This window comes from Xiphophorus hellerii, chromosome 18 (assembly GCF_003331165.1).
Source record: "Xiphophorus hellerii strain 12219 chromosome 18, Xiphophorus_hellerii-4.1, whole genome shotgun sequence".
Classification (NCBI taxonomy): domain Eukaryota; kingdom Metazoa; phylum Chordata; class Actinopteri; order Cyprinodontiformes; family Poeciliidae; genus Xiphophorus; species Xiphophorus hellerii.
This window is the reverse complement of record NC_045689.1, coordinates 14,020,912-14,044,506: the sequence shown is the minus strand read 5'-3', so window position 1 is coordinate 14,044,506 and position 23,595 is coordinate 14,020,912. Positions and strand designations below refer to the sequence as shown.

Below are 23,595 nucleotides of genomic sequence, written 5' to 3'. Positions count from 1 at the left end.
CTGTCAGCCTAAAGGCAAATAACACCCAACATTCCCACACACACCATGCCACCCAACATGTGGGTTCCAGGAACATCACACCAGCTCACAGGAATACCACAGTGGGAATCGGGCAACGTGCCATACGAAGACATGCGTGCTTGGAAGAACTTGAATACGCAACACATGCTATCTTGATGCATTGTTTTGAACTGTGGCACGTTCTTGCAGTAACCCTGACGTCCTTGATAAGTGTACTCGACAGTGGGAGTGTTTTCTCAACTCTGAGCACGTGGGAAGAGAGGAAAAGCTAGTTGAATTCAGTTTTTAACAGGATTTTAGCTGTTGCCAGGTTGCTTTCCACATTCAAATGCAGACAAATTTTGAAATCAAGCTGAGCGGTGACATTGGAGAAACCGGGCAAACATTTTGTGTATTTCACGGTAATTGTGAAAAGTTGATACCAGGAATGCCGAGTGCGGCACAGAAGGCGGTGTTAAGTCATGAGACTGCTGAAACAATAGCTTAGCAATGAAGAGCATTTAAAACCTATTAACATTAGCAAACAAAGACCAAAAACTGTCACCCTTAATTGAGTTTTTCTTTACCTCCTCTATATGTATTTAAAGAAGGGAAAGTGAGAAATGGTTAATGTAATGTTGCTTGTTTTTTGTAAAGGAAAAGTGTAAAATTGGTTCACTTTCTTTGAGGAGAAAGATGAATCTGTCTGCACAGGACTGAGAAGTGTTGCATAACTTTCCCATGATACTGCTTACCCATGCTAACTGAGCTGTGCTCTAATGAAAAGCTCATGAAAGAAATAATGGGTAAAGTTGTCCATGCAAGGAGAAAATATCATAACGTAACCAGAAAAAATATTCCGCTAAATCTGCTGGTTGCAGGTTTGTTTGACCAAGAATCATTAATGTGTTTGATCTCTAAAATAATGAATCTGCCCTTTGTTTAGACTTCAGCACCTACTACCTGTTTAAACAGAACTGCTAGAACAGTTTATCATGGATCCCGTCTTGATAGTTTTATATAAGAGAACATGTGCACATATTTTGGTACAGAAGGCAGAGAAAGCATAAGCAGAAAGTCTTACCCGCCAATAAGATATTTAGGCTTCTTTTCCATTCTCCAGGTTTTAGGAACGTTCTATAATAAGAGTAGGAAAAATCTGTTATTATTGCTACGCACAATGTAATTATTCAACATGAGTTTAACTTGGATTTGTTCATTTTTTTTATTTTATTTTGGAAGTTAATTGTTGCTTTTTCTTGAGTCTAAGCAGTTTGTCCCGTTCTCTACAGGTTATCTCATCATGACGGACGATTGGTTCTCGGAGTATGTCTACGAAGTGGTTGTGGACAAGAGGTTCCTCTCTTCTGATGTGCTGGAGGTGATGCAACAGGAGGCTGTTGTACTTCCTGCATGGGACCCAATGGGATCATTAGCATAAATCCAGAAATCCAGGTTTTAGCCCCAGCCCTCAGTCTGATTGACTCCGCCCTTTTCCTCAGCCGCTTTTACCTCCAATATTTCCCTCACAGCCTCCCCCCTCCAAAAGAGCTTGTTCTTATAGGAAAAATAAAAACTTTTCTTTTTTACTCGACTACCAGTGTCTTTTGTCTGCATCGCAAGTAAATGAACATACACATGGAGTCTGCACTGTTTGTTTTTCATCTTGGTGAATTGAGCTCGTGTTCTATGCTCTGTATAGTAAACATCAGGAATGTTATGGCATTAGATTTAAGCCATTAAATTACTAACTTCTTCCTGTGGTGTAGGCCAATGAGGTATGGACATTTGCATGTTATACGTGGTTCATTCATTACAATCAAGAATTCAGATTTGGCTTACTATAGGAAATGGAGTGAGGGACACAGCAATTAAGCTGTTCTGGCTAAAAGTTGAAACATCTCTTATGCATGTTAATCTCACTGGGATACAAAGTTAAACATCCATGCATGCACATAACAATGGGGAAAATAGAACCTCCAGTTAGCCAAGCATCCAGGTTTTGAACTGCCTAATTACCAGGGGGGAACTCCTGCATGCAATGGGAAAACATACAAGCTCCACACAGAAAAGTCCCAACCTGACTGTGAACCCAGGACGCACTTGTGGTGAGGCGGCTTCCCTAGTGCCTGTTCAAAACACCGGAGAGTTGAGAGCTTTTCACCAAGTGAAAAACATTTGTTTTGAAGTATCCTTCCTTTTTAACTGTAATTTAGCTACCTCTGTTAAAAGATTTGACATAAAAAAATTTAAGCATGTAAAGATTTTATCTACAAGTATGATACTGTTGTGCATCGAGATCCATTTGATCCTTTGTTTTTTCTCTGACAACTATGGCTTTGGCTAAAGGATGCCAGTAAACACATAGCCTGAAAAGACAGGTAAAATGTATAATTAATCAGATGTATCATAATTAATTTAGGTGTGTAGAAAAAAAAGATGCATAAGGTAAAGTTTTTTTTGTGTGTGTGTGTGCACGCTCATTAAACAAGCTGTTTGCAACTTTAGCATTTACACGTTTAACCAGTGTAACCTTCTGAAATTATTTCATGATTTTAGTTTTTACCTCTCAAAAGCCTGGAAAAATGACCGGAATGTGTACACTTTTAACAGCCACTAAACCTTGCCATCTCCTTTGACAGTAACTATATGTGTGTTTGCAATTTATGAGACTAGTGTTTCATGGGGTTTGTGAATGCAGTCCAATGGGACTGGTGGTTGTTACATTTATAGGTGCAGGACGCAGAGCAAAGCCCTGCTGTGAACTTACGAACCCATGCAACCGGACTTACGAGTTCTGACGTCAAAAATGAGTCTTATGATGGTTTCAAATTAGCAGCTATTTGTGTCTGACAAGAAGAATTAGCCCATCACTGAACCATACAGGACCAGTCGCTACACAACAGGCCTCGTAGCTGTCTGCCAATTTCTCTTTTTCTTTGCTGCCTCCTCTTTGTTGTTTGTGTCTGCAGTGACGAGGATTAACCTAGTGCGTCGGCTGATGCTGATTGGAATGACGGTCAACACCCGAGTGCAGCTACAACACAAAGAGGGCTTGGTGATTTAAGTGTCACCCTCACGGTTACTGTGTTTTCTGTTTTAGCCCCTAATGGTGTTCCCTCTACCCCTTCTCTCTGCTTCTAATTCACACACACACCAAATGAAGGCTAAGTTTATTCCACTATGCTACTGTACCTGGCAGGAAGCCACTTGGCTCTGAGGGTTGCAGGTGGTTGGAAATGGGTTACTTTGACCAGGGCACAGACTGTCTCAGAGTTCAAAAAGCTTTCTGCAGTTTACATCATATCTCACATTTTTCTGATTTAATTACCTCTGCTATGTTCATACTGATGTTTTCCCTACACCTTTTGTGTATATTTGTAAATATGTGTCAAGCCGTCCTGGATTAGGGGCAAGGATCTTGTTTTAAAGCTCTGTGTGGGAGTGTGTGTATGCACGAGAAGGCGCATGCTTTAGAATGTGTGTTTGCGTGGTAAGCCCGACCGAGCAAAATACGGCCTGCTGTAAGCCCAGGCATGTGGGATTTGTGTGATTGGGTTTAGTCCACGCTGATAGGCGACGTCTTGGGCTCTGGATGACCAGACACTCCATGGACAACGCAGACTGCCCTGCTAAAAATACTAAGGTAAGACTTCACAGTCACCCTGACTGGACTCATTAGAAGCAGGTTCACCATTACCAGTTGTAAACTTGAAATTTGTTGCTTGGACCTGATATGTTGTTTTTAAATTCGGTCTTCTTTTAAAACTACATCTGAACTCACAACATAAAACTTGTTATTTAAAATATAAATTTTATCTGGATGTGTTTTTTCTAAAGGGTTTATAGGTTTTAAAACTTAAGTATTTGTTTTTAGCTAATCTGAACGATTAGAGCGAGGTTACGTTTCACACTCTTAAGATCCGGCTCTGCCTGAGGGGTTGCGGGGTCTTCATGTTCTGTTGAAAATGCAATTTCTGGGCATTAAGCTGTTCATCTTCTAAGGAACTCCTGTCATAATTAACAAAACGGCGGTCATAACCTTTCAACCTCCCCCAGGCTGGGCCTCTGCCGCTTTTCAAAGTGAATTCTCTGTAGCTCAATGCTTGAGATTTTTACCTCAGGAATCTTGCTAGAATGGAAATGTCAACCTGAGGTCACCGGGGTGTTATGATCTACTTAGAGCGGGAAAAGAATATGGCAGCAATTTGCAAGCAAATATTGTGTCTCATGCGAATAATAGGGTTAGGGTTTATGGTCACTCCAGCTCTAACAGTCACAATACTGCTCTAAGCTCTTAGTCTTGGCACCTTACGGAAAATTAAATTTCAATATTTGAAAACAACTATAACATTACTTGTCAGTTTTCAAAGCCACCACTTTATATTTTTATGTCATATATTATTATGTTTTTCTACTTTTTTCAACAAAAATAGTCTCACCTACTTATCACAGATAAATCAGCCAATTAGCTGCTTCATCAGTACACACCCGGTAAGACACTGGGTCTTATCTTTTAAGATATGTGGCAAAATGAGTAAAGAGAACTCATTCTGCCTTAGAATTTATAACTGGAATATTCAATATTTGTGTGTAACTTCAGATTCACAGGGATTAAAGGTCTTCATGTTCCCAGTTTTAATAACTTTAAGTATAGCGACTTAAAAAGTAAGTGTCTGATCACTAGTTTCTGGCTATAATAACCTAATCTGTGAACTGACTCTTAATCATTCCTCTTTAGGTACAAAGATAATTACTTTAGTTTTGTTTCTGTCCAAGTAGAGAAGATTATGGCACATCCATGCATTGATTTTTTTTCTAAGCCTCTGTTCAGTGCTGTGTATCATCTGTGCAGTTATGATAACTAATCTTATTACTTATTATAGCCTGAGCTAGCGGGAGCTTGTATATATTAAAGAGGAGGAGCCCCAGGATTGACCCTTGCAGTGCCCCACGTGTGAATTGTCTCCGCTCCGATGAGAAGTTATTTATTAACACAAAGAAATCCTTGTTCTCTAGTTAAGATTAGAACCAGTCAAGCAGTGACCCAGCTCTCCAGTTGCTTCAACAATATATCATTGTCAACCATGTCAAATTCTGCGCTGAGGTCCAACAGAACCAGCACTGTGATTCTTCCACAGTCTGTATTTATGTGAATGTCATTGAACACCTTGATAAGGGCAATCTCAGTACTGTGGTGAGCACAGAAACCTGCATGTAATAACTTGAGATTTACATCTTTAATTGTTCTGATTTGCTCAGATGACCATTCTGCTGTTCCTTGGCATTAAAAAAAAAAAAGTCCTTTATTTCTTTGTTTTGATTAGAACTGAGGACACAAAACAAAATCTCATCATTGAAATTGCTCTCTGGATGCATAATTTCATTGTGCTTGACTTATATTTATTCTGATTATTTTTCTGTATCATCTCTGAGCCTCTAGATTACTCCTGGCAGCTTTATTCATTGATTTGAATTTCAGTCTGACATTTAAGCTCACACACTGAAGAGGTCAGAGGGACAAATGAATTCATGTCTTACAAGAATGTTTTTGGAAGCTGTGCAAGAATTGATAATGAAAAGGAGAAAGATTTCAGACAATTTTGTTATAATAAAGGCCAAAGGCCATATTGTGCATTTCCTATATTACCTAACTTCTCGTGCAACTACACCGTCAAGAGAATTAATCTCTGCTTCAGGGCAGGATGCTGTGAACTCCGCTTGCCACCGAAAATGTGTTTTCACATCTGCTTATCAGGCCTTTTCAATACAGAATGTACAAAAAACCTGTTTTTCTTTTCCTCTGGGAGTAGTTTCCTCATAAAGTACTACCAGTTCCTTTGGCTTGTTAAGCGATGTTTGTGCAGATGTGGTGGCAGCGCTGCCTTTCAGACTCTCAACCATAGTTTTCTCCTCTCATCCCATCGTTAGTTGTTTATTTTACAATTGGCCCTAGCTTGGAATTGTATGATGTCAAGAAGGCACAGGATGTTATAGAAGAAAACAAGGATTTTAATTATTAGGGTTCGGAAGACGTTTTGTCTTTCATGTATTTGTGCGTTCAGCTTGTACAGGCGTGTGGGCGTGTGTGTGTGTGTGTTTGTGTACTGAAATATTTTACATTTCAGCAGCTTTGCCACACATAAACAGAGCTCCTCAGACATAATTTTTAATGGTAGACGTTCAACATAGATAATCAAGTCTGACAAGTTGATTTAATGACACATATTAGTTTATCACTCCTTCATAAAGCCAGAAATGTCAGCTAGATGCAATGAAGAAAAGCAGTTTTAAAAGCTTCGAACTTACTTCATCTTTTACTCAAATGGTCAAAGCTTCAGGTAAAAATGTTGAAAAATCAAAATCCCGGAGCCACACCTATCGCATGGCCTGTTTTAAGTACTTTGTACAGACCCCACATAGAAAAGCAATTACATATCAGGGTTTGTTTGACCATTCATCCAGAGTTCTGGGTTTTCTTTGATGTTGTCTTTTCTCCAGCTTTTTTACAGGATTTAATCTGAGATTACCACAAGAAGAAGGTTCATTTTGTATTTGTGTCGAAGAACTGAGTTTTTTCCGGTTTTCGAGAAGACTCTAGCAGATTTTTAGCAAAAATGCTCTGGTATTTCAAATAACTAATGAAGCCATTTCCAGGAAAAAACAAACCCACAGTATTATATATCCTCCACTTTTCTTAATGGTGGGTAACAGGTGCCTTTACATATGTTTGTGCTATGTTTTATTACAACTTAAGAGTCTTTGTTGCAGTCTTAGTCTCATCAGGCCACGGATGCTGTCTGTTCTATGCCCAGTAGAATAGACGTTAGTCCACATGTCTGCATTTGTGACAGAAGGACAGAGAGGGTTTCTCTTGTCATGCATCCAAAAGACAAAACAGTCACCATTTGCATAGCCATTTTCAAAACATTTTTGCTGCGTACCTGAATTCTTTCAGTCTTGCACTGATGACTACTAGAGGTTAACACACCTCTGCTTAACCTGAATGATATTTTCTCATGTCTGTCCCAATTTAAAAGTGTAGCTGAAAGACTTTGGCAACTGAGTCATGTCATATTTCCAACCCAGGTATGGAATGGTATGGGTCATGGAATACGAATGAAATGTTCCAGTCAATTTAAGAAGATAAAGTTAAAATTCATAAAATGCTTCGATTTATTTCATCAGAATCGTTAGGGGTGCCAATGAGATTTTTTTTCTCCTCCCAAAAATAATTACTAAAATTAAAGGAAATCATGTTTAAGATAAATGTACTGACTGTCAGATTAGAGGCAATCTTTGATAAGTCATGCTTTCATTATTAGATCCAAATCAAACAGAAAAGGGGAAAGTTGGCTCACAGTGCTGAAAAGTGTGCGTTTGTCTGAAGTCCAGACATTTTTTCAGGAAAGTCCCTGGGACTTGTCGAAGCGGAGTGTGATAAGAGCGTTATCTTTCCACACCCTCTCCTTACGTCTGCAGTCCGCCCTGCAGGGCGTTATGTGTTTAATAAAGTTTTCATTTGTTGTCACACCACAGAAACATGGAACAGGCACCAACTGAGATCTGGTCGGGATTTTAGAGGAAATACTTTCTACTCGGGCACTCATTAAACATTTCACCAGCGACCATTCCCTCAGTCCCACCGTGTGATTGCAGACCTGAAGTCGTTTATGCAACATGGACATGCGTGACAGCCTGAACCCTGAGAGCAGAAGCTGTGTTTGGTAAAGTGTCGGCTTTCATGTCCTTGAGCTTTCCATAGATTATATCGCAGTCCAGATGGAAATGTTTTACATTTACCTTCATGACATTTATTTCAATTTCTAAGGAAACTCAGAAAAGGATTTTATTAGAAAAAAAGCTTTGGGTTCAACTTGTGCTGAAATAGTTGGGATCCTCATCATGTCCATAAGTGGCTAAGCTTTTTAATAAAGACACAATCCCCACATGGTTTTGCTTAAAGAACCGAAGCTCAGAGTAAAGAAGCAGTGAATATTTCACAGAAATAAAAATAAAGCAGCTTTTCTTTCTCTCCTCTCCCATTAATCATGTTATGACCTCCACCCTTTATTGGAAACTGAGGGCCCAAAACAGTGGTATTGTCTTGTTCATAGGGGCGGTCCTTCAAGAAACAGTGACTTTTACTGTAAGTGTATTTTATTTGATTGACCAGCACAAAAATAGCAAGTAATTGAAAAAGTATAATAATAGAAGTTGTTTACATAGGTATCAATCTGAATTTACTGTAAGAGCCCTAAATAAAATCAAGGGCAACAAAATGGATTCAAGAGAACCGTAAACACTACATAGAATCCCCAGGCATATGATTTACTCTCAGTATGGATGCAATGTTTGTGTTGGTCGAGTCGTGTTATGTCTTTGTTTTATTGCTTGTGAACATTCACAGAATGAACTTTGCCTCTGCTAACGCACTGAAGTTTATGGCCCTGGAAGTGATGTTTTCTGCAGCTGCTAATTGAATCAGACTGATTGTCTCACCCTCTGTCCTTTGGTATGAAGGAGATGCTTGGGAATCTGCAGGCAGATGTAGCAATGCTGGCACTCTGAGGGGCATCTGCATGTCATCTGCTCAATTGTATTGGATATCATGTATATTAGTAAATCTGGCTGAGGGGCTTCCACCTTAATGGTGCTTGGATATGTTGTTTTTTTTTTCCTTAAAATGTGACATGAGATTTGAATGACATGTCCTGATCAAAATTAACAGCAAAGTTTTTGTACTTTATTACTCGCTTTCAGAGGTTTTGCTCCAAAGAAAGCAACTTCTTTCTTGTCAGTATTTAAAAGCAGAAACTAGAGTCATTCAGGTTGTTGTGTCTTTCAGCTGCAATTACATCAAATGATGGTTCTACAAAGTACTGACATTCCTTGAGGTATAATTTATCATCTTTCCATGTCACAATTGCGTAACACATTGTGTTGGTCCATCACATGAAGTAGCAACAAGATAAAGTGTGTGGTTGCAACATAGCGACAAAAAGTTACGGATACATTTGCAAGCCACTGAATCGCTACTGATTGCTGATCCCACACACAAAACATTCCAAAGCTTCTCTGGATTACAGTCATAATTTTCAAGCTGTTACTCAAGTAGAAGAAAACTTCTCAATTTCCAGCAATAACCTGGAGGAGTGCAGTTATGGAGAACAAGTATGGGGGGGAGGATTTAGTCAGCCATGGTGCGTCTTCCCACCGCCTTGCACCAAATACGGTTCGAACCATAATTCCTGGAAGAAAACCTCAGACTATATTTTTAAATTAGTTGGAAGATGCAGACTTTGATTTTATTTGGGTTAGTTTATTCCAAAAATGCACTTATGATGAAGTCATTTTTAAATGAAAAAAATAACAATGGAATTAAAACATTGTCCAAAAGGCTCGAAATAATAATAAAAAAAGTTTCACGTCCGAAGAGCAGGTGTGCGTCAGTAAATGTAAAGTGGATGAGAAAAAAAGTAGGAATAGAGATCAAAGTATAACAGGTGGGAACAGGGAAAAAAGGAAAAACATGAAGGGGAAAAACAGAGGGTAGGGTCTCCAGAGTAGGGCTGGTGTCTAGTGTCTCTCTGTCTGCAGCGCCCTGAACATTGCCAAACATCTCCTTGAGGTTTGGGCTTCCCCTGTCTGCACTGTGAGACTCTGTGCTTTAATGTGAGCTCTGCCATGACCGTACCGTGTCAGAGCCACGCCACACTTCATGGCTTCTGTTTGTCTCATTACTCCATCAATCCAAGCATCTGATACTGTGATGTGCAGGTCTGTGCCTGCAGCACGCTCCTGCATTGTCTGAGTGCGTGCATCCATGCATCCATCCATCCATCTACGCATATGTCTAAGCTGCTGCGGGTCTCTGTATAAAGCATGCGTGTGTGTGTGTGAGTGTGAGTGTGTGTTCCAAGCCAGTGAGAGAGGGGCAACAAGGGAGGGAGCGGGAGGGAGGGAGAAATGAGAGAGGCAGGAGAGCTCAATGGGCAAACACGACGTCCTGATGAGCAAGTGAGGCTGTTTCTCTGGCAAGTTTTTGCCGTACCTCAGGATTCTTTAAGTTTTAAGTAGAAGTTGTTGCTGCTGCTCTTTGCACTTTACTACTTTTTTCTACAGGTCCTTTCCTCTTCTTCTGTTTCCATCTTAAGGTAAAGTATGCATCTCAGTCAAGGTGAAACAGTTTTTGTGTTTTAAACTTTTTTTTGTATATTTGCCATTTAGGGTGAAGTGTTTGAAAGAATGTCTAGTGTAGGGTTAGGATGAGATATTGGACGATTCAGAAACGGTGCAGTTCACTATGGGATTTCTGTATTGTCTTGGAATGTTTACTCGCATATTTTATTTACGTATTTAAATAAAAATACTTAAATATTTTTATTTAAATAACCATAAGAAACTGTTGCTTTACTAACCATAAGAAACTGTGTTGGAAGGATTTTTCTGCTGTTAAAACTGGAAAAAACACATTTAATACCTGTATAAATTATGCATGCTGTTTATTTATTTATTTAATAATTCATGAGATATGGGATACATGTTTCTTAGTCTGTCTCTTAGTTGCTTAGTTGGCAATGGCAGTTTAAATTTTTTCTGAAATAGCTTTTTAAAATATTTTTTCTATTACGAATGAGCCAGTAAATCTTGATTGTAAACTAAAATAGTTTATTATGTAAATTGTCATTTGCATATTCAATCTCTAAAAAACTATATTTTTACCCTCTAACTTCTTGTGCTTTAAATAAAAATGAATATAGATATTATTTTGTTCCATTACAAATTGAGCAATCTTATTCAGAGTGGAAAAGACACTAAAACGTGTGTTAAAAGTTACATTTGCAAAATGATCAACTTAGTCAGGTAAAAATATAACTTTGTTTGAACACAGTTTTGTACACAATGTCTTCTTGTCTTTTTATTTTAACAGTTAAAAGTTATTTTTTTCCAACTACTTTTTAAAGTAGCTATTTATCAAATAAAATAGCTATTTTTATTTTGAGTTTAATAATACCAGTCAGTAGTAACACATAATAATGTCAATCATTTTGTCTATATCTAAAGTGCACTTCAGGTGGTTTTTCCTGTGGATCTAACATGCGGTGAAGTTTAAAAAACTGTATGATGTGTTTTCCAAGAATTGCATTTCCTAGTTTGTTTTTGTTATGCTGTGTCAGAAATGGTGCAGAGGCTATATTCTCCATGCTTTCTCTATGACACACCTTTAATTACAAGAATGCTAAAAATAGTTGTGCAACTGACATCTTACATGAAACTATGAAGAAAGCACAACGGTGGGTAAATTGACTTGTCAAAACACAATCCTCCTCAGTTTGTGTTTTTAGGACCAAGCAAATACTAAAACGGTGTGACAAAAACTTTATTCTTCATATGATTACTATGATGAGCTGGCATGCTGCCGAAAGTCCACCCCATCTCTTTCCGAATATCCATTATGCACCAACGGAGCTGTTGGCTGACAAGGAATATGTGTGGATAGACAGATGTACTGTACAAGCATTTTTCAGTTATATCCTGACGGATAGAAAACTTCATTTCAAAGTTTGCTGAGGATTGAATGATGCAGATAAACTTTCTGTTTTGAATGATTTTGTTTTCTGTCTGTGTGTTGCAGTTTGCCCTACTGCCAAGTGTCTCAGAAGACGAGCTATTTGTGGAGAAGAGCCAAGATTGTTGCAACTTTTGCCTTCCCTACATTCTCCTCAAGCCAATTTCTCATCTTGAACACCCTTCTTTGCCTCTCTTGCTCAACAGACGCTCCAACATTCAATTGTCTCATACACGTCCATCTGCCCTCATTTCTATCATTTAGCATCCTTCCTCTTTTCCGTTTATCTTTTACCTGTCCCAAAAGGACAGATTTTATTCCCCACAGAACTGTCCCACACTGTCTCCACACCCTTCCCTAGCTCCCCTTATCCTTCTGGCCCCCTCATGGGCACCGTATCAGCCAACAGCGCCAGATTCCCTTCATCGTCACTGAGAAGCTCTCTCCACCCCTAACTGCTTTGCCAACATCTACACCAACACAGCCCAATGGAGACAAAGGATATGATGATGACTAGCATGTCAACAATGGACAAAGAGGAGAACGGGGGAGAGCTGGACAAAGGGAGAGAGGAAATAGAGGGGCAAGAGGAGGAGACACAACAGGAAAATGGTAGATTGGTTCTGGCTGATGGTCTCGGAGATAGAGGACCAAAGAGCTTGACCTCTGGTTCCGGTCAGCAGGTGTCCAATGGCTACACAACCTCCACCCCTCAGAGCCCCAGAGAGGGATCGGCACCGGGATCGGCTGCAGGGGCAGCGCCCGGGCCCACAGGGGGAACTGGGTTAACGGGGCCGCTAGGAGGTCTGAGAACTCTGGTGGTCCAGCAGACCAGCTTAGAGAGGCCCAGAGAGACCTGGAGCAAGAAGATGGACTTTCTGTTGTCTGTGATCGGCTATGCTGTGGATCTCGGAAACGTCTGGCGATTCCCATACATCTGCTACCAGAATGGAGGAGGTGAGATTTCAAGAGATGTTTGGAAGATGAATAAAGGTCAGGTAGGAGGGTTAGTTGTGAAGTGAAAGGAAGAGGGAAGCATTTAAGCTTCCATGTAAAAGGTGAACGACTTCATAATGGAATGTAGACAGCACCACAGAAAACCTCTAGGTCAGATTAATGAATGGGCAGTTTTTCATTGGCAACATTTTTTTCACATAAATGGTACAAAAAAGAGAAAAAAGAGCGTCATATGCTTAGTTGTTCATGAGTAACTTGTTTTGTGCCAAATCTCAGGAACAACAAAGGTAAGTTTGTGCTTCCACAAAACCCGTGTTACCTAACTTGCTCTCTGCTTCACCATCTACACCTAGCACCAAACGAGGCCTCCCTTTTTATTGAATTTGCAATAATAAAATCTTTGTAATTTCCTGTGTTCCATGCATATGTGCGTGCCACCAGCGAGGTAAGAGATCGAGACCGGGAGACACTTGATAGAGGCAACAGTATTAATTGTGCTTTTTATGAGCGCGCCCCGAGTTTCAGTGCCTCTCCATGCTTAATAACCTGTCTTCCAGGCAGCTGCTCAATCAACCCCTTATCTTCTCTTTCATGTCACAAAGAGGCTCTGTGCATGAAAGTACGCTCCGCCCTGTTGCACAAACTAAGTTTATGATCAGATAGCAGGGAAGGCGGCGTTAGATCTGTCCAAACATCTAATGTGCCTCTTCTCTGCACTGTGCTTGGCCCCGTAATATTTTTTATTTTTTTTTACTTTTGAAATTTCTTTGTATTACCAAATCCCAGTATTTATAATTTATTTATTTAGAAAAGTGAACAGTTGATACAGCTTATGCCAAAGAAGACAAGAAACCTTTTTTTTTCTTGTTATCTGACATGAAATCAAACTAATTAAGCCTGTTAATATTACCAACGTTACTGTTATATGTTGTTAAATGTCTGAACAAAGTAACAAAATTATCTCTCTAATTGTTCTAAGTCAGTAGCTTATATGCACTAGCACTACTAGGCCTTTAAACAATTTGGGAAGATCCAGATGATGATCATATAGCTTTGGAAACTTCCTATAGCCAAATTCATACCATATAGTTAAATGAAGGGGAAACTTAAATTATTTTAAGGACGCACCTCTTGGTATGACTGTGTGGATATATTCAAGAAATCATGCCATAATGAGAACTGTGGATTGCCAAAACACTGCTTCACTGTTGGGTACAACATAAGATGCCACGTTAACTGCTAACAATAAAACCCTATGATGGCTTTCATATAGCTTAAAGGCACTGCTAGCAAATGTGCCTTGCCAAATGAGAGGGGGAAGAAAGAAATTAACCAACAACCCTCCGTTTGCAAAATAACTGCTTGACCTGAGCCACAGTTTTGACCATTGCCTTTAAAGAAAGTCTGTGATCCACCTCTGACTTTGAAGAAAGTTCAAACAAATTCTTCAAGAAATAATTTTTTATTTTTGATGTTTTGTAAATGGAAATATCCTTAGTCATCCTAACATTAAGTTAGAAAAGTCTAACTTAATGTAATGCCTGTAGCCAGCAGGGCAAAGTACAGCCTTCACAGTTTACCAGTCCATCATAGGGCAATGCAGAGACAAACAGAACAATTATGGACACACACACTCAGACCTAAGGGTAACTTGTAGCGGCCAATTAAGCTAACACAGCTGAGGAAATCAACAGTGATTTTTTTTGTTAAATATTCTTCTAACATTTTAGAGGAAAAAAATGTTAGAAGAACCTTATTCATTAGGTTCTTCTAACAGACAGGGTCTTCTTTCCCCGCTGATTCTGCCAAGCCCGTTCCCTTGGCTGTGGTTTCGCTGAATTAAGAGATGGTATTTGAGAGAAACAAATAGTGAAATAATTGCTTATCTGCTACTTTTTTTTGGTTTCCGCATCTATTCCTCCTCCGTGTCTTTTCTTCCCTCCAGGTGCCTTTTTGCTGCCCTACCTGTTGATGGCTGTGTTTGGAGGAGTACCTCTCTTCTACATGGAGCTAGCGCTAGGCCAGTTCCACCGCAGCGGCTGCATCTCCATCTGGAAACACATCTGCCCCATCTTTAAAGGTAACTGAAGGCACAGAGTTGCAGGTAGCAAACCACTCTGACATGAAGAGCTTGTAGAGTGAACACGAAGAACGGTGAGGGTGTGACGGACAGCCCGTTTAACCTCTTTGCCCCCCTTCGGTTTAATCCCTTGGTTCCTTGTATTTCTTGATAGATGTACCAACTCTCTGTTATGGAAATTGTCACATTTTCATGCCAAATGCCAAGTGCTTAGAAACAAGATGGTATGTAAATTTGTGTTGTTTGGAAATGCCACCCTGATAACCAAACACGGACTAGAATAAGTTTGCACACACTCATCTCTTTGGATGGACTTTGATTGACTGCTGTCACCTAATTAAACACTTTTTTTTTTACCTTATGATCTCTTCTAAAAACATTTTTCTCCACTCACTCAGGAATTGGCTTTGCCATCTGCATCATAGCCCTTTACATCGCCTTCTACTACAATACCATCATGGCCTGGGCCCTCTACTACCTACTGTCATCTTTTCGACCCACCCTGCCTTGGACCACCTGCACCAACAGCTGGAACACGGCCAACTGCAACCACTACTTGTCCTCGGACCACAATGTGTCCTGGTCCAACTCGTCCACGTCCCCCGCCGAGGAGTTCTATACGTAAGTGCATGTAAGTCAGATGTTGAGACGTGCAGAGAGAGAGAGAGAGCCAAGCATCAAGAATGGCGTCCTGAAAAGTGATGGCAGTGGTCTGTTTTGGTGTTTAGGAGTTCTGATAACATTACAAGCATTGAAGAAAAAAGAATTCAATTCCCTCTACCTTGCAGGAGGATGCTAACAGCATTTCAGCTGGTATAATGATGATTACTTCAAGTCAGGGTTTTATTCCCCCCCAAATGTTTCATTCAGAAAAAGGTTTTGTCGATGTCTCTGCTGTGAATCTCCTCAGTCTTATCAGACTCTTGCTGCACCGCCTCCGAGGCCTTCCATCGAGGGAAACTCAGTCTTCGTTCACGGCTGACTTCTCCTAATGCGCGTTTCAAAGAAACAAATTCCTGAACTCCGTCTGGCGCCAGAATTTCCTGTTTTCAGCTTAAATCCCACAGCTGCATTATCATCCAAGTTCTGTGAGCTTAACCTGTGACCGGATGTCAACCTTACAGTTAATTTCAAACTCTTTTTTTTTCCACGAAGCACTTTTTTTCTCCTTGGCTTCTTGACATGAAGGGTTTGAGACTGCCAAGGCAGTCTACTGTGCACTCAGATGAACTCTGTACTCATTGAGTTACTTTTTCTAGCCATCCATATTTGATTAATAATATATGTTTCCACTTTCTGTCCTAAATGGTGACCTTTTGTACAGTCTTATTGTACTTTCTCTATCACATTTTCTCTCTTCAAACCTGTTGTCAGAGTTCCAAGAATCCCTGTCCTCACAGTTGTTTTTCCTCTCAGCTTCCTTCCTCCTAGCTCACAAGTTCTCCCATCTTTTGCGACTTCTTGCCAGGCGCCACGTGCTCCAGGTCCACCTGTCCCCAGGTCTGCACCAGCTGGGATCCATCAGCTGGCAGCTGGCCCTCTGCTTGCTCTTCATCTTCACCATCGTCTACTTCAGCATCTGGAAGGGAGTCAAGACGTCTGGAAAGGTAACGGACGGGGGCGCCTGCGTGGCTGATGGGGTTGTCAGTTAGAGTCGATGGATGCATGTGTGGATGGAGAAAGAGGCAGAGAGAACGTGGAAACTCGTGTTATCACGTTACCCTTGTCATCATCCATCATCAGTCTGTTGAAAGCGAGCCCAACGTGTTGCAGTAAAGTCAACAAGTTTAGCCTTAAATTTTGAGAAATAATCACATGAAGTGTTGGCATTAGAATAAGGTTCATCTGAAGTTGTATGGACTTGATTTTCCTTGTAGCCATTACTCTAATCCCTATTTATTATTTGTTGATAATAAAAAAAAAGTGTATCTAATTCAATTAAGCTTAATTTAATTTAGAGTGTACCATTGTTTTTTTATTACTCCTGATGAGTCTACCTTATATAGTGTAGTAAGTGATCACAATCTACAAACACATAACAGCAGTTTTATAGAGAAAGAAATTCCTTTGTTTTCAGTATTTACACTGCTATGAAAGTAATTCCTGAGTATGAACAGATGGAGGTTGATCTGTCTATTTTGTTACTTCCTGTACACGTTAGGTAGTATGGGTGACTGCAACATTTCCCTATCTGGTTCTCCTGGTCCTTCTCATCCGAGGGGCCACGCTGCCAGGGGCGTGGAGGGGCGTCGTCTTCTATCTCAAACCCGATTGGGAGAAGCTGCTTAGCACGACGGTCAGCTGGATTTTCTATTCCGAGTTCTCGTCAAACTTGGAGTGCCTTTTTTCTGACTCTCCATTAATCAGCATGACTTACTTTTTAATTTCTTCAAAAGGTATGGATCGATGCGGCAGCTCAGATCTTCTTCTCCTTGGGTCCTGGCTTTGGTGTGCTGCTCGCCTTCGCCAGCTACAACCCTTTTCACAACAACTGCTACAAGTAAGAACCAAAATTCAGAGTTTACATAGGCTCGCCAAAGTAAACGCACCTCTGTTACAATGTGTAGTTTACATGACACAAGAAGGGGAAATTTTATCACTGAAAAAGAAACGATTCTGCTTCTGTAAAATAAATCAAATAAAAAGAAAAAACTCATTGCAGTGAACTGATTGCATAAGTATGTTAAAACCTTACACTAATACTTTTTGGATGGATTTTTGTATTCAGTTCCAGCATTCAGTCATTTTTGGTGTTTTTTAGTCACAGACCATAAAAATTCTTCTACAAAGGTTTGGGAGACCTTATCCAGGCCTGGAGGTTTTGCTTTGAGGGAAAAGGCTTCTGCAGTGCAACCCAACTCCCTGATCTACACATGAAAATACAGGATGTTGTTGTCACATGTACTGTGCAACTCATCCACTACCGGGCAGAAATTGACTACCTTTCTATACTAGGATAAAATGTTAAATGCGGAAAAGCTTAATTATGCTCTCCCTATTGTCCATTAACAACAACTTAGCATTTTGGCAGCATTATGCTCATATTTAAGAGCTGCCTTAGTAGCATATCCTCTAAAATTACCAGTTCTTCACTAATAATAACTCTTTTTAAAACTTTGTTCTTTTATTTTTCTGTTAGAGATGCACTGGTCACGAGCTCGGTGAACTGCCTCACCAGCTTCCTGTCTGGTTTTGTCATCTTCACTGTTCTGGGGTACATGGCAGAGATGAGAAAGCAAAATGTGGACGATGTGGCGAAGGACGCAGGTAACATCGCAATCCACACACAGGTGTTCTGCATTTATTTTCTCGCTGTTTACTCTCTCCTTATATTTACCCTCACGTCTCCTTTCAGGCCCCAGCTTGTTGTTCATCATTTATGCTGAAGCCATAGCCAACATGCCTGCTGCCACGTTCTTTGCCATCATCTTCTTCCTCATGATCATAATGTTGGGTCTGGACAGCACGGTCAGTCTGCTCATTTCTCTATAAGCGGTCTGCTCTCCTTTCTGTTTTAACCCAATCTATTGCTGAATCATCCCAACTCCTGTGTGCTTCATCCAACTCCAAACAGAGATTTCATGCTTGCCTTGTTCTCCTTCCCCTTGCTTTTGAGAGGCTCAGGTAATCTTTTGTCCTCTCTTCCCTTCTGAATGATAGTCAATGAAAACAATGTGATATGAGTTTCATATCCCCGTTTTCTGCAGCCCATCTCCATGAGCCTTTGTTTGTTGGCTCTGAGGCGGCGAGCCAGCGACCCGCCTTGCTCTTATCATGAACTGATAATCAGTTTAGAATCAGCTCTGAGATACAGGAGTTTTATGAGGAGGATCAGGAGGATATTACTGCAGAACGTGTCAGAGTATACAGATTCACATTGAACTGGCTTAAAATTTCATCTCATTCAGTCAGTCTGTACTTTGGATGTAGAGCCTTACAAAAGTCTTCATACCCCTTTTAACATCACAACCACAAATCTTAATGATTTTTATTGGGGGTTTTTTGCAGCAAATCAACAAAAAGTAGTACATAATTGAGAAGTGGGAGGGAAGTTAAAAAATATTTACAATTTTCTAACTAGTAAAAATCTGAAGTGTAGCAGACATTTGTTTTCATCTTCCCTTGTACCAATATCACAAATAGATTGATGTGCTGCCAGTTCCCTTCAAAAGCCACTTAGTTATCTTTCTATGATTTAATCTTCTCACTCCCTGTGTGTCCTCCTCTCTCCAGTTTGCAGGTTTGGAGGGCGTAATTACCGCCATGCTGGATGAGTTCCCTCATTTCCTAGCTAAGAGACGGGAGTGGTTTGTCCTTGGCCTTGTCTGTGTGTGCTACCTGGGGGCTCTGTCCACTCTCACATATGTAAGTTACTGACCTACATTTCCCACAGTTTAAAACCAAAATAATTATTCAGGTTATCATCTGTTGCTATCTGCATGTGTAATGTTACACTAATAATTCAATGTTTTGATTAGTAAGGTTAGAAGATGATTAGTATCATGATACAAGGCTTCACCTCTTCGATAAATGTTTGTTTGTTTTTTTCCAGTAAGGAAATTAGAAAAACAAAAAAAATTGAAATTGATCTATTTTCTTGCACAGCCATGACTGCTAGAACCAATTTGATTTATTCTTAGTCTTCTCTATCCACTCCAAAATTAGTTGCCATAGATGTGTTTGGGATCATTGCCCTCTTAGATCAACTAATATTCAACTGCCCAATATTCTATCCACTTTTTGCAAAGCAACAGTACGACCACTAGCAAAGCAGCCCCACAGCATGATACTGCTCCTACCGTGACATTTACACAATAAATTCTGACTTGTGAGGCAAAGTCTTTTTCTTGAATAAATTGACTTGAATTGATTAATTTTATTGTACAATTTCATTCATTCATAACAGATGATAACCATTCATGATAACCAGATGCATGTAGATTTTCTCACCAGAGCTATAATTTTAATGTTAATTTAACACAACATCTATTTTGTTATATGATTAGAATGGAAAAAATAAGATTGGATAATATTAGAACAATGTTTATACTCCATGTTTTCTTAGAATGAATGACTGTGATACATGTTATTTAGCACAATATGCTGCAAATACCAATGAGCTGTATTTAGATCACAGCAGTGTTAATGATGTCTTTCTTCTTTCGCCCTGATTTCATAATTATAATTATGGGTGTCTGCTCTAATATTTCTGAATTTCTTTGTGATGCGTTCAGGGAGGAGCATTTGTGGTGAAGCTGTTTGAGGAGTACGCTACAGGTCCTGCCGTCATCACTGTAGTTCTGCTCGAAGTCATCGCTGTGTCCTGGTTCTACGGTGAGAGATCCCAGCTACAACAGAAATCCACTAAAATACTTGTGATAATATTTTTACCAAGTCTTTCCCAAACATTGCATTTCTGTTTCAATTTGGTTACAGTGAAAGCACTGTACACTTGATATTTGTGGTTACAGGTTTGTATGCCTGTGTATGTCTACAGGTACCAACCGTTTCTGCAACGACATCCAGGTCATGCTCGGCTTCTATCCCGGTGGGTTCTGGAGGGTTTGCTGGGTGGCCATCTGTCCCTGCTTCCTTCTGGTCAGTGTTATACATTTAGTGAACCTCATGAGGCCTTTGTCAGAGAAAACTGTTCACGGAAAGGTTTTAATATGGTATCTCGTTTTGTTTATTTTGTTCCTACACAGTTCATCATCATCAGTTTCCTGGCGTTCCCTCCAGAGGTCAAGCTGTTCCACTACCAATACCCATCATGGACAACTGTCTTGGGCTACTGCATTGGAGTGTCCTCATTCATTTGTGTGCCTGCTTATATGGTCTACCACTTACTTAACTCTAAGGGAACATTCAAACAGGTACAAAATTAACTTGCAATATTTATCATTTTTGATTCTTGTGTTTGTCGTTGTCCGCAAGTTCTTATCCCATCATGCATCTTCTACTAATGTCTTTTCACTAACCAGTACGACTCAAGCAACAAGGAGCCGTTGCTCACTGTCAGGGTCTTCCCTCTGCTGTGAACACATGACTTGAGATCAAGATCAAAGGAGAAAGCGCAGACCAGGGATTAGAGAGAAAAAGCAGCGTCTAGATCAGACATATGCATCACGCGCCCAACCACTCATTCACATTATGCCATAGATGTACAGCTTATCATGTTGCCGATGATAAAGTCAAAAAGATTAATAACCTTTCTCAATTCAGTCAAATTAATATTTGAGGTATTCGTGAGACAATTATTCAGATTTTCTATGTCTAATATCGACATCATGTTTAGAGTTGTGAGAGTGCACAGAGGGGAGAGGGACATCAAAGAGACTCACAGACAGACGTTCTCTGGCTGCTGTCCATTGGTGTCAGCTCACACAAAGGGCTCAACATAAGTCAACAAATAGGAGCTTGGCTTTGTGTGCAGACGCGTTGGAGGGAAAGAAGGCAGCGACCTTGTAGATCAGGAGGACAGACGAGTAAGACCAGGTTTAACTGTTTCTGCATCTGATTATTAAATTAAACACTGATTTAAAACAACAGCGTCAGTAATATTAGGCATTTTTGAGGGTTTATGGGCAAATTTAGTCTTAGTGTTGTACATACGTCACTAGTGACAATAGTTTACATTTTCACTGTCTTATAAACTCTAAAACCAGAAAGCGTACCACTCATTTCAACAGAAGCTTTTATTTTTGTTTTTAAACTGCATGAATCTAAGTGTTGTCCACAGCAACAGCGACAATGAACACTACTAGATATGGTCACCAGTGTTATTTTCCACAAGACAAAAACTGAAAATGAAATTATTTATAAAAATCTCTCTTAATTTTGGGTTAAATTACTCATATTTTAGATTTTCACCTTTCTTACTTCCAGCAGCAGCTAGTTGTGCTGCATTACTATCACCAGCTTGTACTTGTTCATCGGCAGATGTGACTTCACAATTTTATTTCTGTCCTGTCCTGGCAAGAATGTTAATAATATCTAAAGCAACAATGTTTATTGTTTACAGCTTCATCATCACTTACAAGGGTGCAAATATAAAAAAATTTCCCATTTCTCAAAATGCCATCCAGTTGAAGTCGGTATGAAGTTGGATGATGAAAATAGCATTGAAGAACCCTCACCACTTTAGATCATGTTTTGGGACTGAGTGCACCCAATAGTCAAAATGTAAACAGTGACAGATAAACTGTTTGCATACACTGCAAGAGATAATTGTTACATATGCTCCTCTTAAGAGCTAATAGTATCTCAACAACATAGAAAAAAAAATAGAAAAAATATAGTTATAAACTACTCTCTTTTCCTGGGAATCTAATGTTGTGTATCAAATGACCTCAATAACATAATGCAAAGTTGCAGCCTTTGTTACAGTGTGACGGCAGCAGAAAGAGTTCTTGATTATTTTTCTTGTTTGTCTTTCCTTCCCCACAGCGCCTGTTGAAAAGCATCACTCCTCAGCCCAGCACCGACAACCACAGAGATTTATTTGTGACCAACGCAATCTGACCAAACCCATAGCACAAGACGGCTCAAATCCCAATTACCTGGAGCGCCCTCTTCTGCACATACTGAAAAACTACAGGGCAAGGGGGCTGTCTTTCATCGTTCTCGCATCTTTTCAAACATCTCCTTCCTGTCCCAGTGAGATCTAGAACCGAAACCTGCTTTGGTTCTCCATGCGGATTCGGTTCTCAAGGACATTTATGTTAACTTTAAAACATACTTCTGAGTTTTGACGCTCTTTGCTTCGTGTCCCTTTCTTTAAAACACAAAAGCGATAAAGTAACACATTTTGTAAACTTTTAAGTATGATGACGTCATGTAGACATTAAAAACAGACTCTTAAACAAGGGATGCTGCTCAATTAGGGCAGGTCACATGCAAACACCACTTTCTATTCTCATTACTTATGACTGTAGTCTCATATAATGCTGTAAAGTTATCCATCCCAATATGTAGCAAAATTCAGGTATTTTTACATCTGTTGCTGAAGCCAAATATTCAAGATTTGTTCTGTTGCTGTTTCATAGCTGTTGTTGTGTCATGCTGTGTTGACTGTCAGCCTGTGTTAATCTGATGGAATCTGGAGCGACCGGCAGACTTTTGCAATGAGGTCCCTACACTGTGAAGCACTGTGACATGAGTGCGTGCCTGTGTGTGTGTGTGAGTGTCTGTTTGCATGATGGACTGTTATACCATCCTGAGGAAAATGAATCACAGACAGGAAAACCAATCGTGTTCCCTCTGAGATGGCAATATGGGATAAATGTATTTATTTCTGAATGTGTCAGTGCTGTCACTTTGTCTCACCTCGCCCGCTGTTGCACCATCATGGGAAACTCTGCGGAAGGTCCTCATTTGATCTCAATGGTAGAAGCCAAATTTGGGTCAGAGCTAATACCATTACCATTATCGCACTCTGGAAAAAATAAAATAAAAATCAGCATTAAAGCTCTTTATTTTCTACCAAAAAATAAATAAAAATGTGTGCCTGCCTGCGTGTGTGTGTGTGTGTGTGTTTTTGGGCGTGTGTGTGCAGGAGCAGGACATAAAATTTGTGGGAGCACTGTACATCTACATGTGTAATTACTAGTCCTAATTGGTATTAGTGTAATTTATCGTGTGAAGACCTGCTTCCGCCTTCCATGGACGTGGAGCTGCATGTGCGTTCAGTGCTTGCGTGATTGTCAGAAGCAACTTTATGTGTGCCTGTCGTGGTGCGCGAGTGTGTGTAGGCGTGTGCATGCGTGCGTGTGTGTGTGAGTGTCAGTGATGTGAACTCATGTTGTCTTGTTAAATGCCAAAATATCTCATGAAGAGCGTAATTCTCCCCTTCTTCCCTCTTTCTCTCGCTCGAGCCTATGTAAGATCTATGTATGTCAAACACGGCTGTACTGATAAAACATCTGTATAGAATGAAAATATATAAATATATGGGAAATAATAAATAATAAAGATATATGGAAATTAA

At 39.9% G+C, this 23,595-nt stretch overlaps 2 protein-coding genes and 1 long non-coding RNA gene across 5 annotated transcripts in view; 2 read left to right on the top strand and 1 right to left on the bottom strand.

Annotated features, from left to right (window-relative positions):
* The window catches only part of blmh (bleomycin hydrolase), a 24,375-nt gene extending 22,781 nt beyond the window's left edge, over window positions 1–1,594 (top strand). For both annotated transcript variants that reach the window (XM_032545181.1, XM_032545179.1), the window contains one exon: window positions 1,293–1,594. In XM_032545181.1, the coding sequence (XP_032401072.1) occupies window positions 1,293–1,441 (149 nt within the window). In that variant the 3' untranslated portion in view covers window positions 1,442–1,594. The remainder of the gene's footprint in view (window positions 1–1,292) is intronic.
* Window positions 140–14,468, bottom strand: LOC116707709 (uncharacterized). The gene is made up of 3 exons (XR_004336556.1): window positions 14,309–14,468; window positions 12,271–12,275; window positions 140–149 (listed from the first exon to the last, which is right to left on the bottom strand). It is a non-coding gene; the product is annotated as an uncharacterized LOC116707709 (long non-coding RNA).
* On the top strand, window positions 7,532–23,595 carry slc6a4a (solute carrier family 6 member 4a). Of its 2 annotated transcripts, none has more exons than XM_032545178.1 (14): window positions 7,532–7,727; window positions 11,639–12,529; window positions 14,475–14,609; window positions 15,008–15,230; window positions 16,078–16,216; window positions 16,771–16,905; window positions 17,006–17,109; window positions 17,749–17,876; window positions 17,965–18,077; window positions 18,843–18,974; window positions 19,844–19,943; window positions 20,107–20,207; window positions 20,315–20,482; window positions 22,056–23,595. In XM_032545178.1, exons 2-14 carry the CDS (start codon window positions 12,061–12,063, stop codon window positions 22,128–22,130), a joined length of 2,022 nt encoding a protein of 673 aa, XP_032401069.1. In that variant the 5' UTR covers window positions 7,532–7,727; window positions 11,639–12,060; the 3' UTR covers window positions 22,131–23,595. The 2 variants fall into 2 exon arrangements, with proteins under 2 accessions (XP_032401069.1, XP_032401068.1); XM_032545177.1 differs by lacking the exon at window positions 7,532–7,727 and adding an exon at window positions 9,971–10,157.